At 46.4% G+C, this 15,470-nt stretch overlaps 1 protein-coding gene across 2 annotated transcripts in view; it reads left to right on the top strand.

Annotated features, from left to right (window-relative positions):
- The window catches only part of LOC147709418 (xanthine dehydrogenase/oxidase-like), a 379,031-nt gene that overhangs the window by 147,977 nt on the left and 215,584 nt on the right, over nt 1-15,470 (top strand). For both annotated transcript variants that reach the window (XM_086927988.1, XM_086927987.1), the window contains exon 10: nt 651-743. In XM_086927988.1, the coding sequence (XP_086784114.1) occupies nt 651-743 (93 nt within the window). The remainder of the gene's footprint in view (nt 1-650; nt 744-15,470) is intronic.

Here is a 15,470-nt window from a genome sequence, read left to right as displayed (position 1 = left end):
CCACAGGCTCCTTGGCACTATCTGAGCAGTAAACCAGGCTGCTTAGACCAATCCCAGCACGTCTCTCATCGCTGTGAATACTATTTCCAGCAAGAGAGCAGCATCAGGATTGGCATCTGGGATCCTGCGAAGTGTGCACCAGCCGGCCCTGGAGTCGAAGATCGGGAGAGGAGCAACAGAGCGACTACTAGAGTGTATTTTGGGGGAAAGGGGGTTTGTTTGTGCCTATTTTTGTAATCCTCCCCACATCCCCCTCTCCGCTCCACCACTTTGGACCCCGAGCAGCCACCACTGGAGAGGAACAGCCTGTAATACAAACAAATTATCTTTTCCTCTGCTTGTTAGCATACAGCTGAATGCAATAAAATGAGTGAGTATCACTCAGGTTGTGTGACACTTGGCAGAGCTGCTGCTCGTTGTCCATGTTCTCTTTGTCATCCACTGCAACGCTGCATCAGTGATGCCTCCTCTTCTCCCTGTCCGTCCTGCTGTTGGCACGTACCACTCTGAATCATTGTCATATTTTACCAATGGTGCAAGCTTAAGTCAAAGAGGCCATGGAGTCTCCTTGCATGCACCTCTTTTGAGAACACTCAGAAGGTCACTTCACCTGCACCTCAATACATTTCCTTTTCTATGTTTTATTCTAGGCATTGAGATGAAGTTTAAGAACATGCTGTACCCAGTGATAGTAGCACCAGCCTTGATCCCTGAACTGACCAGTGTTCAACAAACAAAGGAGGGTAAATGCACACCTCATTCATTCTTATTACATCATGTGGACGAGCATACTGCATTTGTTGGTAAATGAGAGTGAAACAGTGAGACTGTCAAACTGAATGTAGATTTTCCTAGTTTTTATGACGGAAAGTCTTAATTTTATTAAAGACACGGAGGCGAGTATTATGCTTTCTAATCTTGCATTTATTGCAATAGCAGCCAGAAAGAGAAAAAAACTACAGTTCCCAGAGGGCCAGGCAACAACTGGGCCATGAGAATGAGAAAAAACGAGAGTACGATAACCAATCAGCACCAAGGACATAGATAAGAGGCCATACTGACAGCGCAGCTTCCTCTTTTCGCTGACGAGCTGGTCAGATAAAGTCACTGAAGAAAGGAAAAACAGAAAGAACAATAGAAACAGCCATAGTCCAGGAACATATTTCTTGAATCACAGGAAACCAAAGTCGAAGTCCAACACAGGTATCTGGAGGAGCCGGGAGAGTCGAGGAAGTCCACAAGGGTGAAGCACGAAGCCGATGGAGAGATCTCTTATGATGAAGCAGGTGGCAAGGCTGGGTTCGCTGTAGGGAGGGAGAACACAAGTTAGCAGTGTAGAGGTGGGATAATACTCACCTCCGTGTCTTTAATAAAATTAAGACTTTCCGTCATAAAAACTAGGAAAATCTACATTTTATGACAAGACCGGAGGCTCCTATTATGCTTGTTCAAAGCATATCAATAACATCAGAAGCCACAGAATGAATAGGTTTACAATAGAACATGCGGAAAACACTGTCATTGGACCATCTCAGAATGTCTTCCAAGCGGGAACCGGACCAAAAGGCCTTAAGGCCATGGCTCCCCTGGCCGAATGCGCTCCGAAAACGGAGACGTCAATACCGGCAAGAGACATAACCCAACGAACCCACCTGGCGAGGGTAGGGGAAGAGACGGGAAGGTGGGGATTTACGGAAAGAAATAAGTAGTTGGGAACAAGAGGACGCTCTGAGATTAGCGGTCTTTTGTTCATACACTTTTAAACATTGTCCCACACATAGTTGGGGTTGATCAGGAAAGTAAGGGTAGTAAACTGAATCTAGGTTAGTCTTTGTTCTCCTGCGAATCTGGAACAGAACACCTGTAGGAGAAAATTGCCTAGAAGAAACATCGAGAGCTCTGACATCTGAAACTCTTTTGATAGAAATTAAACAAAGCATCATAGTCAATTTAGCGGATAACATTTTGAGAGAAAGGTTAGAATTAACCAGACAATTCATGAAAAGTTTAAGTACAATGGAAACATCCCATAAATGGTTATACTTAGCCAACCGAGGTTTAGCACAGCGAAACCCCTTGAGGAGGCGACAGATCAGGGGGTGAGCCCCAACAGGTTTGCCATCAATCTGAGCATGGTTGAGGGAAATCGCTGAGCAATAAAGGTTGATGGTACGATAGGCCTTACCAGAGCTGGCCTCAGATGCCAGGAAATTGATGATAAAATGTAGAGGGGCTGAAACGGGATCGATATCCCTTTCCAAACACCAGCTTGCCCAAAGAGACCAGGTGGATTTGTATGCCTTGGAAGTCCCAGGGGCCCAGGCCTGGTTGATGAAGAGAGCAGCTTCTTGTGAAATGAGGATGTGAGGAGGGGGAGGCCGGAAACTTTCCAGGCCGACAGAGTCAAGGAGTTGTCCAGAATGAGATTGTGGCGAAGGCCCTGGGGATTGAGAAGCAGGTCGTCGAAGGAAGGAATCAGGATCGGAAAATCTGTTGACATCTCCAACAAGGAGGGAAACCAAATTTGCGCCTGCCAAAAGGGGGCCACTAGAACCAGAGAAGTGGCTTGGCGACGAACCTGAGACAGTACTCGGTTGATCATCAGAAAAGGAGGAAAGGCATAATTGAGGTGAAGAGACCAGTCCTGGAGAGCGCATCTGTAGCTAGAGCCAGAGGATCCGGCCGCCAACTGAAGAATTGGGCAATTGACAGTTGAGGCGGAAAGCAAAGAGATCTATAGAAAAAGGACCCCACTTGCGAGAAAGAGAGCGGAAAACGGAGGGACATAGCTTCCAATCGCTGGAATCGTGGAGAAACCTGGAGTGCCAATCCGCTACGGAATTGAGATTTCCAGGGAGATACTCTGCTGTAAGGGAGAAATGATGGGAGAGGCAGAATTCCCACAGACTTTTCGCTAGATCCGCCAGAAGCTTGGACCTGGTCCCACCTAGATGGTTGATATAGCAAACCGCAGAAACATTGTCCATGCGGAGAAGGATGGAACACTTGATTCTGTCTTTGGAAAGGCTTTGGATCGCAAAGGAACCTGCAAGCATCTCTAAACAGTTGATGTTCAACTTGGACTCCTCTGCGGACCATGTACCTCCAGTCGAGATTGGTCCACATCGGGCGCCCCAACCCGACAGGCTTGCATCTGATTCTAATACAAGATCCGGAGCAGTGGCGAAGATAGTGCGTCCGTTCCACGCATCTAAATGGTCTATTCACCATTGGAGCTCGGTGCAGGACTCTTGGTCTAGGGCGACAAGGTCTGCGTAGGCGAGGCCCTGACGAAGATGACTGATTTTTAAGCGCTGAAGGGCGCGATAATGAGGAGGGCCGGGGAAGATGGCCTGGATGGAGGAGGACAGGAGTCCAACAATCATGGCAAGAGATCTGAGGGACAGAAGGGATGACTGAAGGACGGAGGCAATCTCTGCTTTGATTCTGGATACTGTGGAGAGAGGAAGGAGGAGGGAAGCAGCCACCGAGTCCACGAGGAACCCGAGAAATTCCATGTTCTGGGACGGAGACAAGGAGGACTTTTCCACGTTGACTAGGAAACCCAAGTCCAGAAGAAGAGACTGAGTTGTCTGAAGATCGGACAAGAGAGAAAGTCTGTCGGAATTCATGATCAGAATATCGTCTAGATAGATGATAAGCCTGATCCCGAGGGAGCGGAGAAAGGCGACCACTGGCTTCAAGAGTTTTTTGGAGCTCCATTGAGCAGAAGAAAACCAAAGGGGAGAGAGGTAAAACAATAGGTCACTCCGGACCACTGAAACTGAAGAAATTTCCATTGGGACTGATGAATAGGAACAGTGAGGTAAGCGTCCTGAAGGTCCAAACGAACCATCCAATCTTTCGGACGAAGAGTGTCTCGTAAATGGAGAATAGTCTCCATTTTGAAGTAGCGAAAATTACAAACTGGTTGAACCACTTGAGATTGATGACAGGACGAAGTTTCTTGTTTTTCTTTTAAACCAGAAAAATGGAGCTTAGAAAGCCGGAGGAGTCGAAGGGAAAAATATGAATGGCCTGTTTTTGGAGCAGAAAAAGAATCTCGTTTGAGATTAGGCTGGCCATATGGGTGGAAAAAACTAGAGGGGGGGAAAGGAGGTCTGGAGAGGAGGGGAAGAGATCTCTATGAGATAGCCCTGACCGGTGTTGAGAACCCAGGGGTCTGAACTTATGGTGCACCATTTTGGTAGGAACAATCTTAGACGGCCCCCAACAGGAGGGGAAGAAGAATGGCTTACCTTGTTGATTGGGGTTGGAGTTGTGGTAGGATTTTTGTCCTTTGCCTCTGAAGCCACGGCCCCGCTGTGTGTAGAATTGGGGCTTGTAGTCTTGGGAGTTGTTATAGGAGCCTCTGGAGCCTTAATTGTAGGGACGGCCGGAAGAGCGACCCCTGCCTCGTCCGGCCTGTCCAAAAACACGAGGAGCAAACACTTTTTTGATTGATTGTTGCGCCTTATCCAAGGAGGCGAAAGTAGAAACAAATCTGCTGAGGTCTCGGACCAAGTTGTCACCAAAAAGAAGACCATTGGATTTGGGACCAGGATTCATAGGAGCAAGGTTGGCCAGTTTCGGATCCAATTTGATTAAAAGACCTTTAGGCCGTTCGTGGGTAATTGCTGAATTGGCGTTGCCCAATAGACAAAAGGCTTGTTGACCCCACATAGAAATGTCCTCCGCAGAGAGATCAGCACCTTCAATATGGGCAGATTCCGCCATATCCAGAATACGGGCCAGAGGACCCACCATATCCAGAACCTTGTCCTGACAAGAGGACTAAGCCTTGTCCCCCCCTTTGCGGGGGTCTTTGCCAAATTTAGAGAAAAAAGTCAAAAGAGCCTGGTCAATAGAAGGAACTTGCGTGATCTTATCAGGTAAAGAGGGTTTAGGGCACTCGGACTTGAGTCTAGACCGCACCGCAGTCTCCAACGGGAGGCGTAAACGGGCCGAAATGTATTCGCCCACATGATGGGAGGGAAACCATTCCGTGGAATTAGGGTGGCGAATAGAAGAAGGGTCAAACATGGGGAGGCCCTCTGAGTCGAAAACATGTTCAAATGTGAAAGTGTCGGACTTGGAAAGTTTGGAATGTGGGGGAAGGGGGTCAGCCACATCAAAAACATCAAACAAATCGTCTGCATCAGCCATATCATCGTCTGTGTCCAAGACGGTGGAAATAACCAGTTGTTTGACTGGTGACTCTGCTTGCTTAGACTTGTGTTTCTTTTTGCCCTCGGTACCAACAAACCCCTCCTTGATAGGAGGCCTGGGAGGCACTAAGTCCTCTGTCAGATGCGAGTAGGACTCGCCCATCAAAAGTGACGATTTCTTAGATAGCACAGGAGCAGAGTGGTCCACCTTACGTTTTCTGCTATCCCCCGCAGACTGGGCCAAGACCTTGGACATAAGGCTGAGCATTGAATTCTCCATTGTCTTTGACATGCGTTTCATATTCAACTCCACCACATGTTCCACAGAATTAGTGATAAAGGTGCTTAGGTCTTGTTTGAAAGAACCACCATCTCCTTGGAGGGAATTTCCTCAGAGGAACTGTCGCGTTCCATTATTCCAAAGCAGAACAACCAAAAGGTGGCAAAGGGTTAAGGAGAACAGCAGTGGGCGTGAGAAGGGCGGGTCAAAAGTGTAGAAGGACCGCCTGCGTCAGACAGGAAACATGAGGCCGAGCTGAGGAGAGGCTGCCAGAAGCGCTGAGGAGCGGGAGGGAGAGCGCGCGAGTAGCGCGAGGGGACCAAGCCGGGCGAAACCACCGGCAAAGAAGAAAGAGGGGGGGGGAATGTAGTTGCCCACTGAACACAGAAATGGAAGAAAGGACGCGCAGAAAGCGCGACAAGTGAGAGCGCCGCAGGCGCGAAAGAAACGCTAAGCAAAGCGAAGGTAAACATACATAAAATACCAAAAAACAATGAACATAATTTAATTCATATATATACTAGGAGCAAAAGATAATAGCACTTATCTGACTGCGAGCAGCAAGAAAAGAGGAAGCTGCGCAGTCAGTATGGCCTCTTATCTATGTCCTTGGTGCTGATTGGTTATCGTACTCTCGTTTTTTCTCATTCCCATGGCCCAGTTGTTGCCTGGCCCTCTGGGAACTGTAGTTTTTTCTCTTTCTGGCTGCTATTGCAATAAATGCAAGATTAGAAAGCATAATAGGAGCCTCTGGTCTTGTCATAAAATTTGGTCTCATGCCACTATAAGTTAGCACCACGTTACTTTGCTGTCTGGTGTTGATATAACTGGGAGAATTGGGGCACTGCAAGCAATCACTTGCTAAAATGTGGAAGCTACAGATGCCTGCTGTTCCACTGAGTTATTGCCTCAATGCTGCTCATCTTGCTTTGAGCTCACGCAGTCTTCACCCTCTTGCCCCAGGTCACTGACTGCTCCTATTTCCCACTCACCCTGTCATCATGTATGGAGTCATCTTTTCCTGATCTGTTTCTGTGCTGTTAATGTGTCCTGTAAGGTGATGATGCTCGTGCTCCTGTTGTCCCCACATGCCCCTATATGTATGTTTCTTCGTTGGCAGGTTTACCACCACCTCTGGCATTCACTTTATACAGTCACTTCAAGCAAACTTTTTTTGGGTTAGCTTCAGGTCTTTATATTCTTGTGGCCAGTAGCGAGCCAGATCCAAAAACTGAAGACAGTATTTTATTTTGTTGTATTTGTATTTACATTTTTGTTCAGCTGTTAGAACAAAGAGAGCGCTGAGTCCCAGCAGATCAGGTCCTTCCAGTTAGTTTAAGTTCTAATTCACCCTTTAGCTTTACACACAAGTATCTAAATGTTTAATTGCGGACTGTACGTGACAGATTTCTACGAATTCCTGGTGCACCTTGCTGCCTTTACAACATTTTTGCCCCCAAGCATTTATTATGAGAGAAGGCAAAACAGGAACTGGTGCACAACACAGGTGTGTCACATGTGAAGCCAGCTCCTGCTACCAAGGGTGTGGGTATATGTATAAAGCAGTAATTCGATGGCAAATAACAGCTGTAAATTATTAGGTATCTGATAGGTCATGATATTCTGCAATGACAGTCATAATGAAATGAAATGAAATTGCATTTTATAGCGCGCTCTATTACCCAAAGGTGTCTAGGCGCTGAGAATTTCTGGCACGAGGGAAGAAGGACCTAATAGAAACCTAGTGAGAAAGATAACATGCAGAGGATATAATATATCTGTATAGCCTTGCCTGTTTATTTTTTTTAAAAAGCCATGTCTTTAGGGTCTTTCGGAATGTCAGTCAGTCAAATTAACTTTATTCGATTTGATAAAATCATACAACGTACATAAAAACAAAAACTATTTACAATTAAAAAAAGAATTAAACAGTTTCTTTGTGAACAAGTTAATTTGGCATAATGTATTCATTAAAAATGTTTAAAAGCAAGTTATGTACACTGGTTTAGCAAGTTCATACTTCTTCTGGATCTGGTTGCTGCCACAAGGAAATTGGCCATGGCGAAAGTAATACATATATTTCCTAGTGATTTTAAATATAGCATGGCTGGTCTCACCTGGGAGAAGCCAGCTTCTCTTAAGACAGGTAGCAAGTATTTTTTTCTTTGTGCAGAGAAGAAATCACAAAACATAACAAAGTGCAAAGTGTCCTGAACTGAAAAATTGTCACAAGTGCAAGTGGGTGCTAACTCAGGTTTCATCCAGGTGTTAAAATTGCCCAAATAGAAATGAATAAGGTTAAATCTAAATTTTGTTCACACAAATCTATGAAAAGGGTTTGTGACAAAACATAAATAAGGCTCCATTGCAAGTGACTGAAGTGACAAATAATGCATTCGAACAAAAGGCTTTGATAATTCTGATTCTTCTCGCAACAGGCATGCCCTAGACATAAACTGTTTTTTTGTGGTAATCACATCCTGCTTTGTAATGCCAGAGGGGGAAGTGAATAAGTCTGGGCGTCCCAGGTCATTAAAAGATTTGTACAAGTATGCCAGCCATGGTATCATGTGACTATTCTCCAGGCTCATCACATCCCTCATGATCATGTGATTTAATGTTAATTCGGGATTTAGCCAAGTCTTGAGCCAATATATTAGCGGTGCCAGTCTCAGTTTGTCCTGAACATGATCCAAACCAAGTTCCGTGTGGATAGAAAAAACCGGAGAGGATTGTGGGAGGGACAAAACGGAACGTAAGAATCTATTCTCTGCTACCTGGATTTTATCCAGGCGCACATAGCCCCATAGAGATGCGCCATATAAAGCCACGGGGAGGGATTTGCTATTATACACCTTGATGATGGCCTTCATGGGTCTATGACCCAACCTTTTGGCGAAACCTAGGATGGCCATGGATGTCCTTGTGACCGCTAGGCTTTTGGCATGTATCTGGGGTCCCCAGGTACCCCTACTATCAAAAAGAACTCCCAGGTAGGGGAACACAGGGACTCCCGAGACTACCTCTGCTGTGCAGAAAAAGGTTTTCGTCTTCGTCTTAGCCTTTTTCCCTTGTGCACCGACGACCATGGTATGAGATTTAGAGGCATTAACCCTCATATCAAGCCGATCCATGAAAGTCCCAAATGCATCTAGCAGTTTTTGGAGGCATACCCCTGTGCGTGCAATGAGTACAGCATTGTCCGCGTATAGGAGAGCAGGGATCTTAACTTCTCCTACACGCGGTACGTCACTTGCTGCCCCAAGTAAATACTTGCCTAGGTCATTTATGTACATGGTAAATAACAGGGGAGTTAATATGCAGCCTTGCCTAACCCCCCGCAGCGAACTAAAACGTGACGTGCATCTTCCCTCTTTAGTTACCCTTACAGCGGAAAATAGGTCCCCGTGTAAGGATGCTATGAGCGCCACCAAGTCTGCGTCGATCCCCATATTCATTAAAATTTCCCATAACTTGGATCTATTGACCAAATCGAAGGCCGAGGAGAGGTCCATGAATGCTAAATACAAGGACCCCTCCTTGGCCACCGTATACTTGGTGATCAAAAGATGCAAGTTCGAGCACTGTTCTATCGTGCCTCTTTTTTCCCTAAAACCATACTGTATGTCGGCCAAGCCCCCGCTCCCCTCCAAACTATCTCTTAACCTAGCCAAAAGGACCCTGCCCAAGATTTTATTAGCAGAGTCCAGAAGGGATATAGGCCGATAGCACCCTGGGTCATCCCTTTGGCCCTTTTTAAATATAGGCACTATGGTGGAGGTGGCCCATGTGTTTGGGGGGGTGAGCTATTTACGGCTTTGAACACGTTAGCCAGGATACCAGCCCAGAGTTTGGGTGAGTGTATATAAAAATCGGCTGGACCCCGTCTGGGCCGGGGGCTTTATTCTTTGTAGTGGCGCAGATTGCATTTTCCACCTCCCCACTGTTGAAATGTAGGGGTGTGGCCACCAGACCTGCAAAGTTTTGCAAATGAGAAAGGTCGCCCGTTTCTCCATAGACAGTGCTGAAATGGGCCAGCCACTTCTCATCAGGTATTACACAGTCAGTGTCTGTGTTGGGGGAGTCCGAAAAATAGGGGTGGTTGACTACGGCCCAGAATTGCCTGCTGTCCCGCAGAATATTAGTGTCAACTAATTGTTCCCACGCCTCCTGTTTGATACCATCCCTTCTAAACTTAGTGGCCTTCCTGTACTCTTTTCTCAAAGATGAGACCAGAGTCCTGTCCCTAGGGTTTGCTTTAAGAGCAGATTTTAAAGCTCTAAGTGCCCTAGTACAGGCGGAATCGAACCATCTATGAGGCTTAGGCTCTCCCCTACCCCTTGGGGCCATAAGGTTGTCAGACACTATGTGGCATATTGACTGGAATGCGGCCATGGTGTCGTGGCCTGGTGAGGTCGGATCCTGATCTGCTCTTCAATCTGTCGGCCAATGTCGGTGTAAAAATCATCTGCTACCACATTCCCCCACTTCAGCCGCATACCTTGATCTATTGGGCGGAGGGTAGGTCCATGTTTGATCTGTCCTGGCCTAGGGCCCATAGACTCCCCCCAGCGGATGATCAAAAGGACAGGGTTGTGGTCACTAAAGGGGGATGACACAGTGCGGTAAGAAATAATACACTCAAGGATAGCAGAGGTCACGAAAATATAATCAATAACAGTCCCCGTGGGTGAGCCCTTGAACGTCGGTGATCTATGGGCCCCCTCCCCTGGTGTAAATTCAAGGAGGTTAAAGTTGGCCAGGAAGTCCTCCAATTCCTCGCCAGCCCTGGTATGTTCGAAATGTGGGCCCTCCTGTTCCCAGGTCTCCTACTCTCCCAAAGTAGTACAACCAAAATGACAGGGGTGGATGTTAAAGTCGCCCATTAACACAAATTCATAACTGGTGAGGGTATTTTGGCTGAGTACATTTAAAAAGGCATCCAATTTTGAGATGTTATCGCCACCATACTCCTTATTGACAGATTTATAAAAATTAATAAACAGAGTACTTTTTGACGGGCAGGCTTGCCTTTCTACAATTAAACAGTTTGGAGAGTCATAATCAATTTGTTTTAGGGGTCCAGTGAGGTCAAGAGAGAAAAGGGTCAAGAGGCCTCCCCTCGCTCTGCCTGCAGTACTAGGGCAGGCCGCGACTGAAAAGCCTACAAAACCATCCAACCACAAACGGGATGTCGTGTCCCACGTTTCTTGCAAAGCAATGACATCATGGTCTGAGACAAATGCAACCCATTCATTGTCACTCATTTTTGTGCTAATTCCGGCAATGTTCCAACTGATGATTTTACAACCTTCTTCTTCCTTAGTGGCTGCCATAGAAACCCTTTCGTCCTCCTTAGGTGTTGTTGACTCTTCTGTCGATAGTCAGTCCATATCATCCAGGCCAGACAAGGGAGAGAACTGATTACTTAAGCTCACACTTGTCCCCTCTACCAAAGTTGCTGCCTGAGTGTCATGGTGTATCAAGGTGGGTGGGTTAGGTAAGGTAGTTACTGCTTGCCTTATGGTGGACTCGTGTGCATTTCTGCGTGTGGCTGCTAGCCTTTGACCCTGCCATCTGGCCTGATATTTGATATTGGGTTTGTGAAAAGGTGGTGGTTGGTAGAAAAAACCCAAGGGGACAGGCCTAAGGCGATCCCTGGCTGAGATTATTGAGCCATCCCAGAAGAGTCTATCAGCCACATCCGCCCTGCAAAAGTTTACAACCACACAGTCACCATAAGTTGTTTTGGGTTGTTTACCGATCCACCCCACCCTTCTTGCATGGATGATCAGCTCCGCTATGTTTCCACCACAACATTTTTTGCCACTCCAACTCTTGACTTTGGTGATTAGTTCCTCCGTTGATTCCCTTTCCCCTTCTCCCAGTGGGTCAACCCCGATGAACACTGCAACCAAAGGGGATGCTTCTGGTGGGAGATGGAGTTTATATGTACTTGGCGAGGACCTTTTCCTGATTGGTTGGCTATTATCAGACGGTGCTAGTGCGGCTGGAGCCACGCTGTGGTTACTTATCGTTGCTTGATGAGGAGGTGTGCTAAGATCACAAGGCCTATTATCGTTAGGTAAGTTTCCGCCTATTGAGTTAGTCACAGATGTAGACCTCTCTGCGTTCCTGTTCACTCTCGGTTGATCAAGCTTGCCATCGCCCGTATGAGTGTAATTAGGGGGGAACGATTGGATGATTCTGTCAATGAGGGAACATTTCTTCAATAATCCTTCCAGACAAGTGTTTAAAGTATCCACAATATCTTTGGCAATGCCCACCAGCAATGGTTCAATCCTCGCCACAAATATTTCCTCCAGTTTGTCCTCCATGGTGGCTGATCTGTCTACAGTGAGTGGCAAGCTATTGGCTTTTTTCCCTCTCTTGCGTGAAATAGTTTTAGTGGCTATCTGGGTTTGTGCGCTTGGAGATGAGGCCGGTGGGGCGGGTTGTGGGTCAATAGCTGGTTGGACGTGAGGGGGACGGTTGGCAATGACCACAAGGGGTTCCAAGGGTACGCCGGATGGGGTGCATGAAGGGTGGGTTATGGCGTCAGCTATAAGCGATGTTGGTGGGGTGCTTGGGGAAATCAATGCAGTGGCCAACTCTTGCTCCACATTGGCAATCTCCTTCGTTAGGGCCCCCACAGCCGAGGAGAGGTATGACATAATAGAGTAAGAATGCCTGGGCATTTTAGTATTTTTCCCCCCCTCATCCGTGTTAGTATGTTTCTTTCTCTTACCAATCTGGGATGTTGGATGTTAGCGATGTGGCCCAGCCCGGCCTCCTTCGGCCCCTGACGGCCACAGACGGCCCGCCCTCTGCCCGGGCTCCGCCCGGCGCTGCCCGCGCGAGCCCGCGACGCGGAGGAAGCTGTCTCCTTTTGTGCGCCTCCTGGCGCTGTGTGCAGGCAGTGGGCGGTACTTAGAGCCGGCCAAGCTGGGAGTTGTGGTCCGCTCCGCTCCGCGGCCTTGCGATGGTGCTGCACGGCGGAGGGGGCGACCACAACGTCAGGAACCCAGCGGCGCTGAAGGTGAAGGCAGCGTGCTGTGACCCCTCCTGGAGCCGGTAATGATTAGCAGTGCCCCCCGCTCCTCTCCGGGAGCTGTCTCCTTTTGTGCGCCTCCTGGCGCTGTGTGCAGGCAGTGGGCGGTGCTTAGACCCGGGCAAGCTGGGAGTTGTGGTCCGCTCCGCTCCGCGGCCGTGCGATGGTGCTGCACGGCGGCGGGGGCGACCACAACGTCAGGAACCCAGCAGCGCTGAAGGTGAAGGCAGCGTGCTGCGACCCCTCCTGGAGCCGGTAATGATTAGCCATGTCTTTAGGGTCTTTCGGAATGTCAATAAGTTCGTTTTTTGTTTTCAATCCCAAGGGTAGGGAGTTCCATAGTTTAGAGACTTTTAGGTGGGAATAGATCCCAGGCACCAAGCACCCCTTAAGACAAGAAATGCTCCTTGGTGACCTCTGTAAACTTATCAGAGCCTTGGTCCATTTAAGCTTCCAGCCAACAGATCTAGGGTCATCTGATTATGCAATCATCTGACTAGAGTTTATTTAAGAATTTTAAAAACGTTCACGGGCCATGTGAGACCAAGATAATACATTCATTGGACAACATATTCTTTGGGTCATTGGCTCTTTTGGTATCTTTAACATTCTCTTTAAACAGCTGCACTGTACTAGATCTAAAATATCACTCTTTTTATAAAAAATATTGCAGATCCACAATGTGCTAATGGAGGGATTTTGGGTCACATGTAAGTAGGTTTCATTTTGCGATGACCTAATAATGAATTTTTGCAAATCTCTATTAGGTCATCGCAAACACCTATGCAAAAATGTGTCTAATAGATTTAAAGATTCCAAATGGGGACGCAATTTACCTACCTTATTGATATTCATGAGGTAGGTCTCAATTTGCAACCCATGGGAATCACTAAATAGCACAGGGATGGTGGCCTGCTGGAGAAAGCAGACCACTATGTCTGTGTTTGCTTTTAAATAAAACAACAGTTTTTTTTATTTAAATGCATCCCGTTTTCCTTAGAGGAAAACGGGATGCATTTCAAAAACAAAAATGACAAGTTTTCGTTTACATTCGCAAACGGGCTCCCATTCCTGTTTGTGAATGGGTTAAAAATGCAAATGTTCTTTCGAACACCTTTCAGTAGCAAAACATTCTTACATACCACTGTGAGTCACTATTCGGAAGGGATGTCCTTAACGTGCTCCTTCCTAATACTGAATCGCTAACCCATTTTGCGATTTGGTATTATGTTACTGAATCGCAAAATGGGCCTTCGTACATAGAAAAATGCTTTTTTCCTGTCAGAAACAGCCAGATTCTGTAAATAGGGCCATTTGGGAAATGAAAAATTTACATACAAGTGGCCCTTTGTGCAGTTGTGCATTTAAAAGAGGGGCAAGTGACTGCCCATTATAAATAGAATTAATCTTCAAAAGGGATTTCGACTGTAAAAAATGGTCTGGATTTGTATATGTTCATCTCAATTTAAATTTGTAAAAAACAGCAACCTCAATATTTATATAGTCTAACTTCATCTATTTGTGGCCCTTTTAAAAGCCAGTTAAAATGGAACTCCTTTTTCGAAAAGCTATGGGCCCTGCTTATCAAGGGTTTGTGTCACATTTGCACCTAGCAACGTGGCGCATGCGTGACTCAAACCCTAAAAGGCGATTTTTCAAGCCAAGCAAGGCCACTTTGGGTGGCCCTGCATGACTTGATCAATCAGATGTGATGCAATGCAGAACAAATTGCTTTGTTGTGTTACTCTGCCCTGGGAAGGCGTTCCCACTCAACTCCCATGGATTTTGACACATTGCCAGATGGGAATGCGCCAAAAAGATACGCCTTCTCAGAAGAAGCATATTGAGAAGAAATCCCTTTATTTCTCTTTGTTGCTTCCTCTTTGTCTATATGTTGCATTCTGCACCACACATAGAAAGAGGAATATGCTTTTCAGGATTGTTTTTTTCAAAAAGGTGCCAAAAACAATATTGCGTGCATTGCAGGCACCCTTGCAATATGGTGCAAGAACGCCTGCATTGGCGCTAGGCAGCCCATTGTGCGCCAGTGCTGGGCTAAGGACAGGAATGTGCTGTATTATAATAAATATGATGCATTCTTGCCCTTTCCCTGTAATGCAGCCTTGCACAGTGCTGGAAGGTTGCTTTCTGAGCTGTTTGATAAATAGGATCCTAACAGTTTTATTTTTTTCAATGTTTATCTTTAGAAATTTTGTTTTACAATGTCCTGCATGGATGCCAAGTTTCTTCTAAAAGACTCCTGAGGGTGTAGTGGCACAACGAGGTCATTGGCATACATTAAACAATGTATATGAGATGTGGAGAAAAGGAGTTTGTAGTATTTGGGGCCAGATGTAGGTAATCTCAATTTATCTATTCTTAAGTACCAAATCTTACCGATTCGGTATTTAAGAATAGGTAAATGGGATGTAGATAATTTTTCGGTACAAATTACCGAATCGGTAAGATTCAGTAATTAGGAATCGATATTTACCGATTCGGTATTACCGATTCAGTAATTCCCATTCATTCCTATGGGCCTGGAGGCCCATAGGAATGAATGGTAATTACCGATTCGGTAAATACCGAATCGGTAATAGGGGGAACCCTTTCAAGGGTGACAGGGTGTCACATTGCCACCCTGTTGCACCCCTGAATAGTGCACGGGTGGCACACATGCTTGCCCTAAGGGCATGTATGTCTGCCACGTGGGACTGAATAAAAATGCAAAAAATTGCTTTTTTAAAAGGAATTAGTTATTTACCACCAACTATTAGTTGGTGGTAAATAACAAATCCTTAAATGTAAGAAGCACTCACTTGAGTGCTCCCTACATTACAGATTCGGTAATTTCCGAATCGGTATTTTGACACTTTAGGAGCGTCGAACGTTCAGCGCCCAGTGCTGAATGTTCGAATAACGAGTGCAGCCCCGTCGGCCAACGGACGTGCGCAGCACTGGCAAGGTAGTG

This window comes from Lissotriton vulgaris, chromosome 6 (assembly GCF_964263255.1).
Source record: "Lissotriton vulgaris chromosome 6, aLisVul1.2, whole genome shotgun sequence".
NCBI lineage: Eukaryota > Metazoa > Chordata > Amphibia > Caudata > Salamandridae > Lissotriton > Lissotriton vulgaris.
The sequence above is the reverse complement of the archived record's forward strand: the minus strand, read 5'-3'. Positions and strand labels throughout refer to the sequence as shown.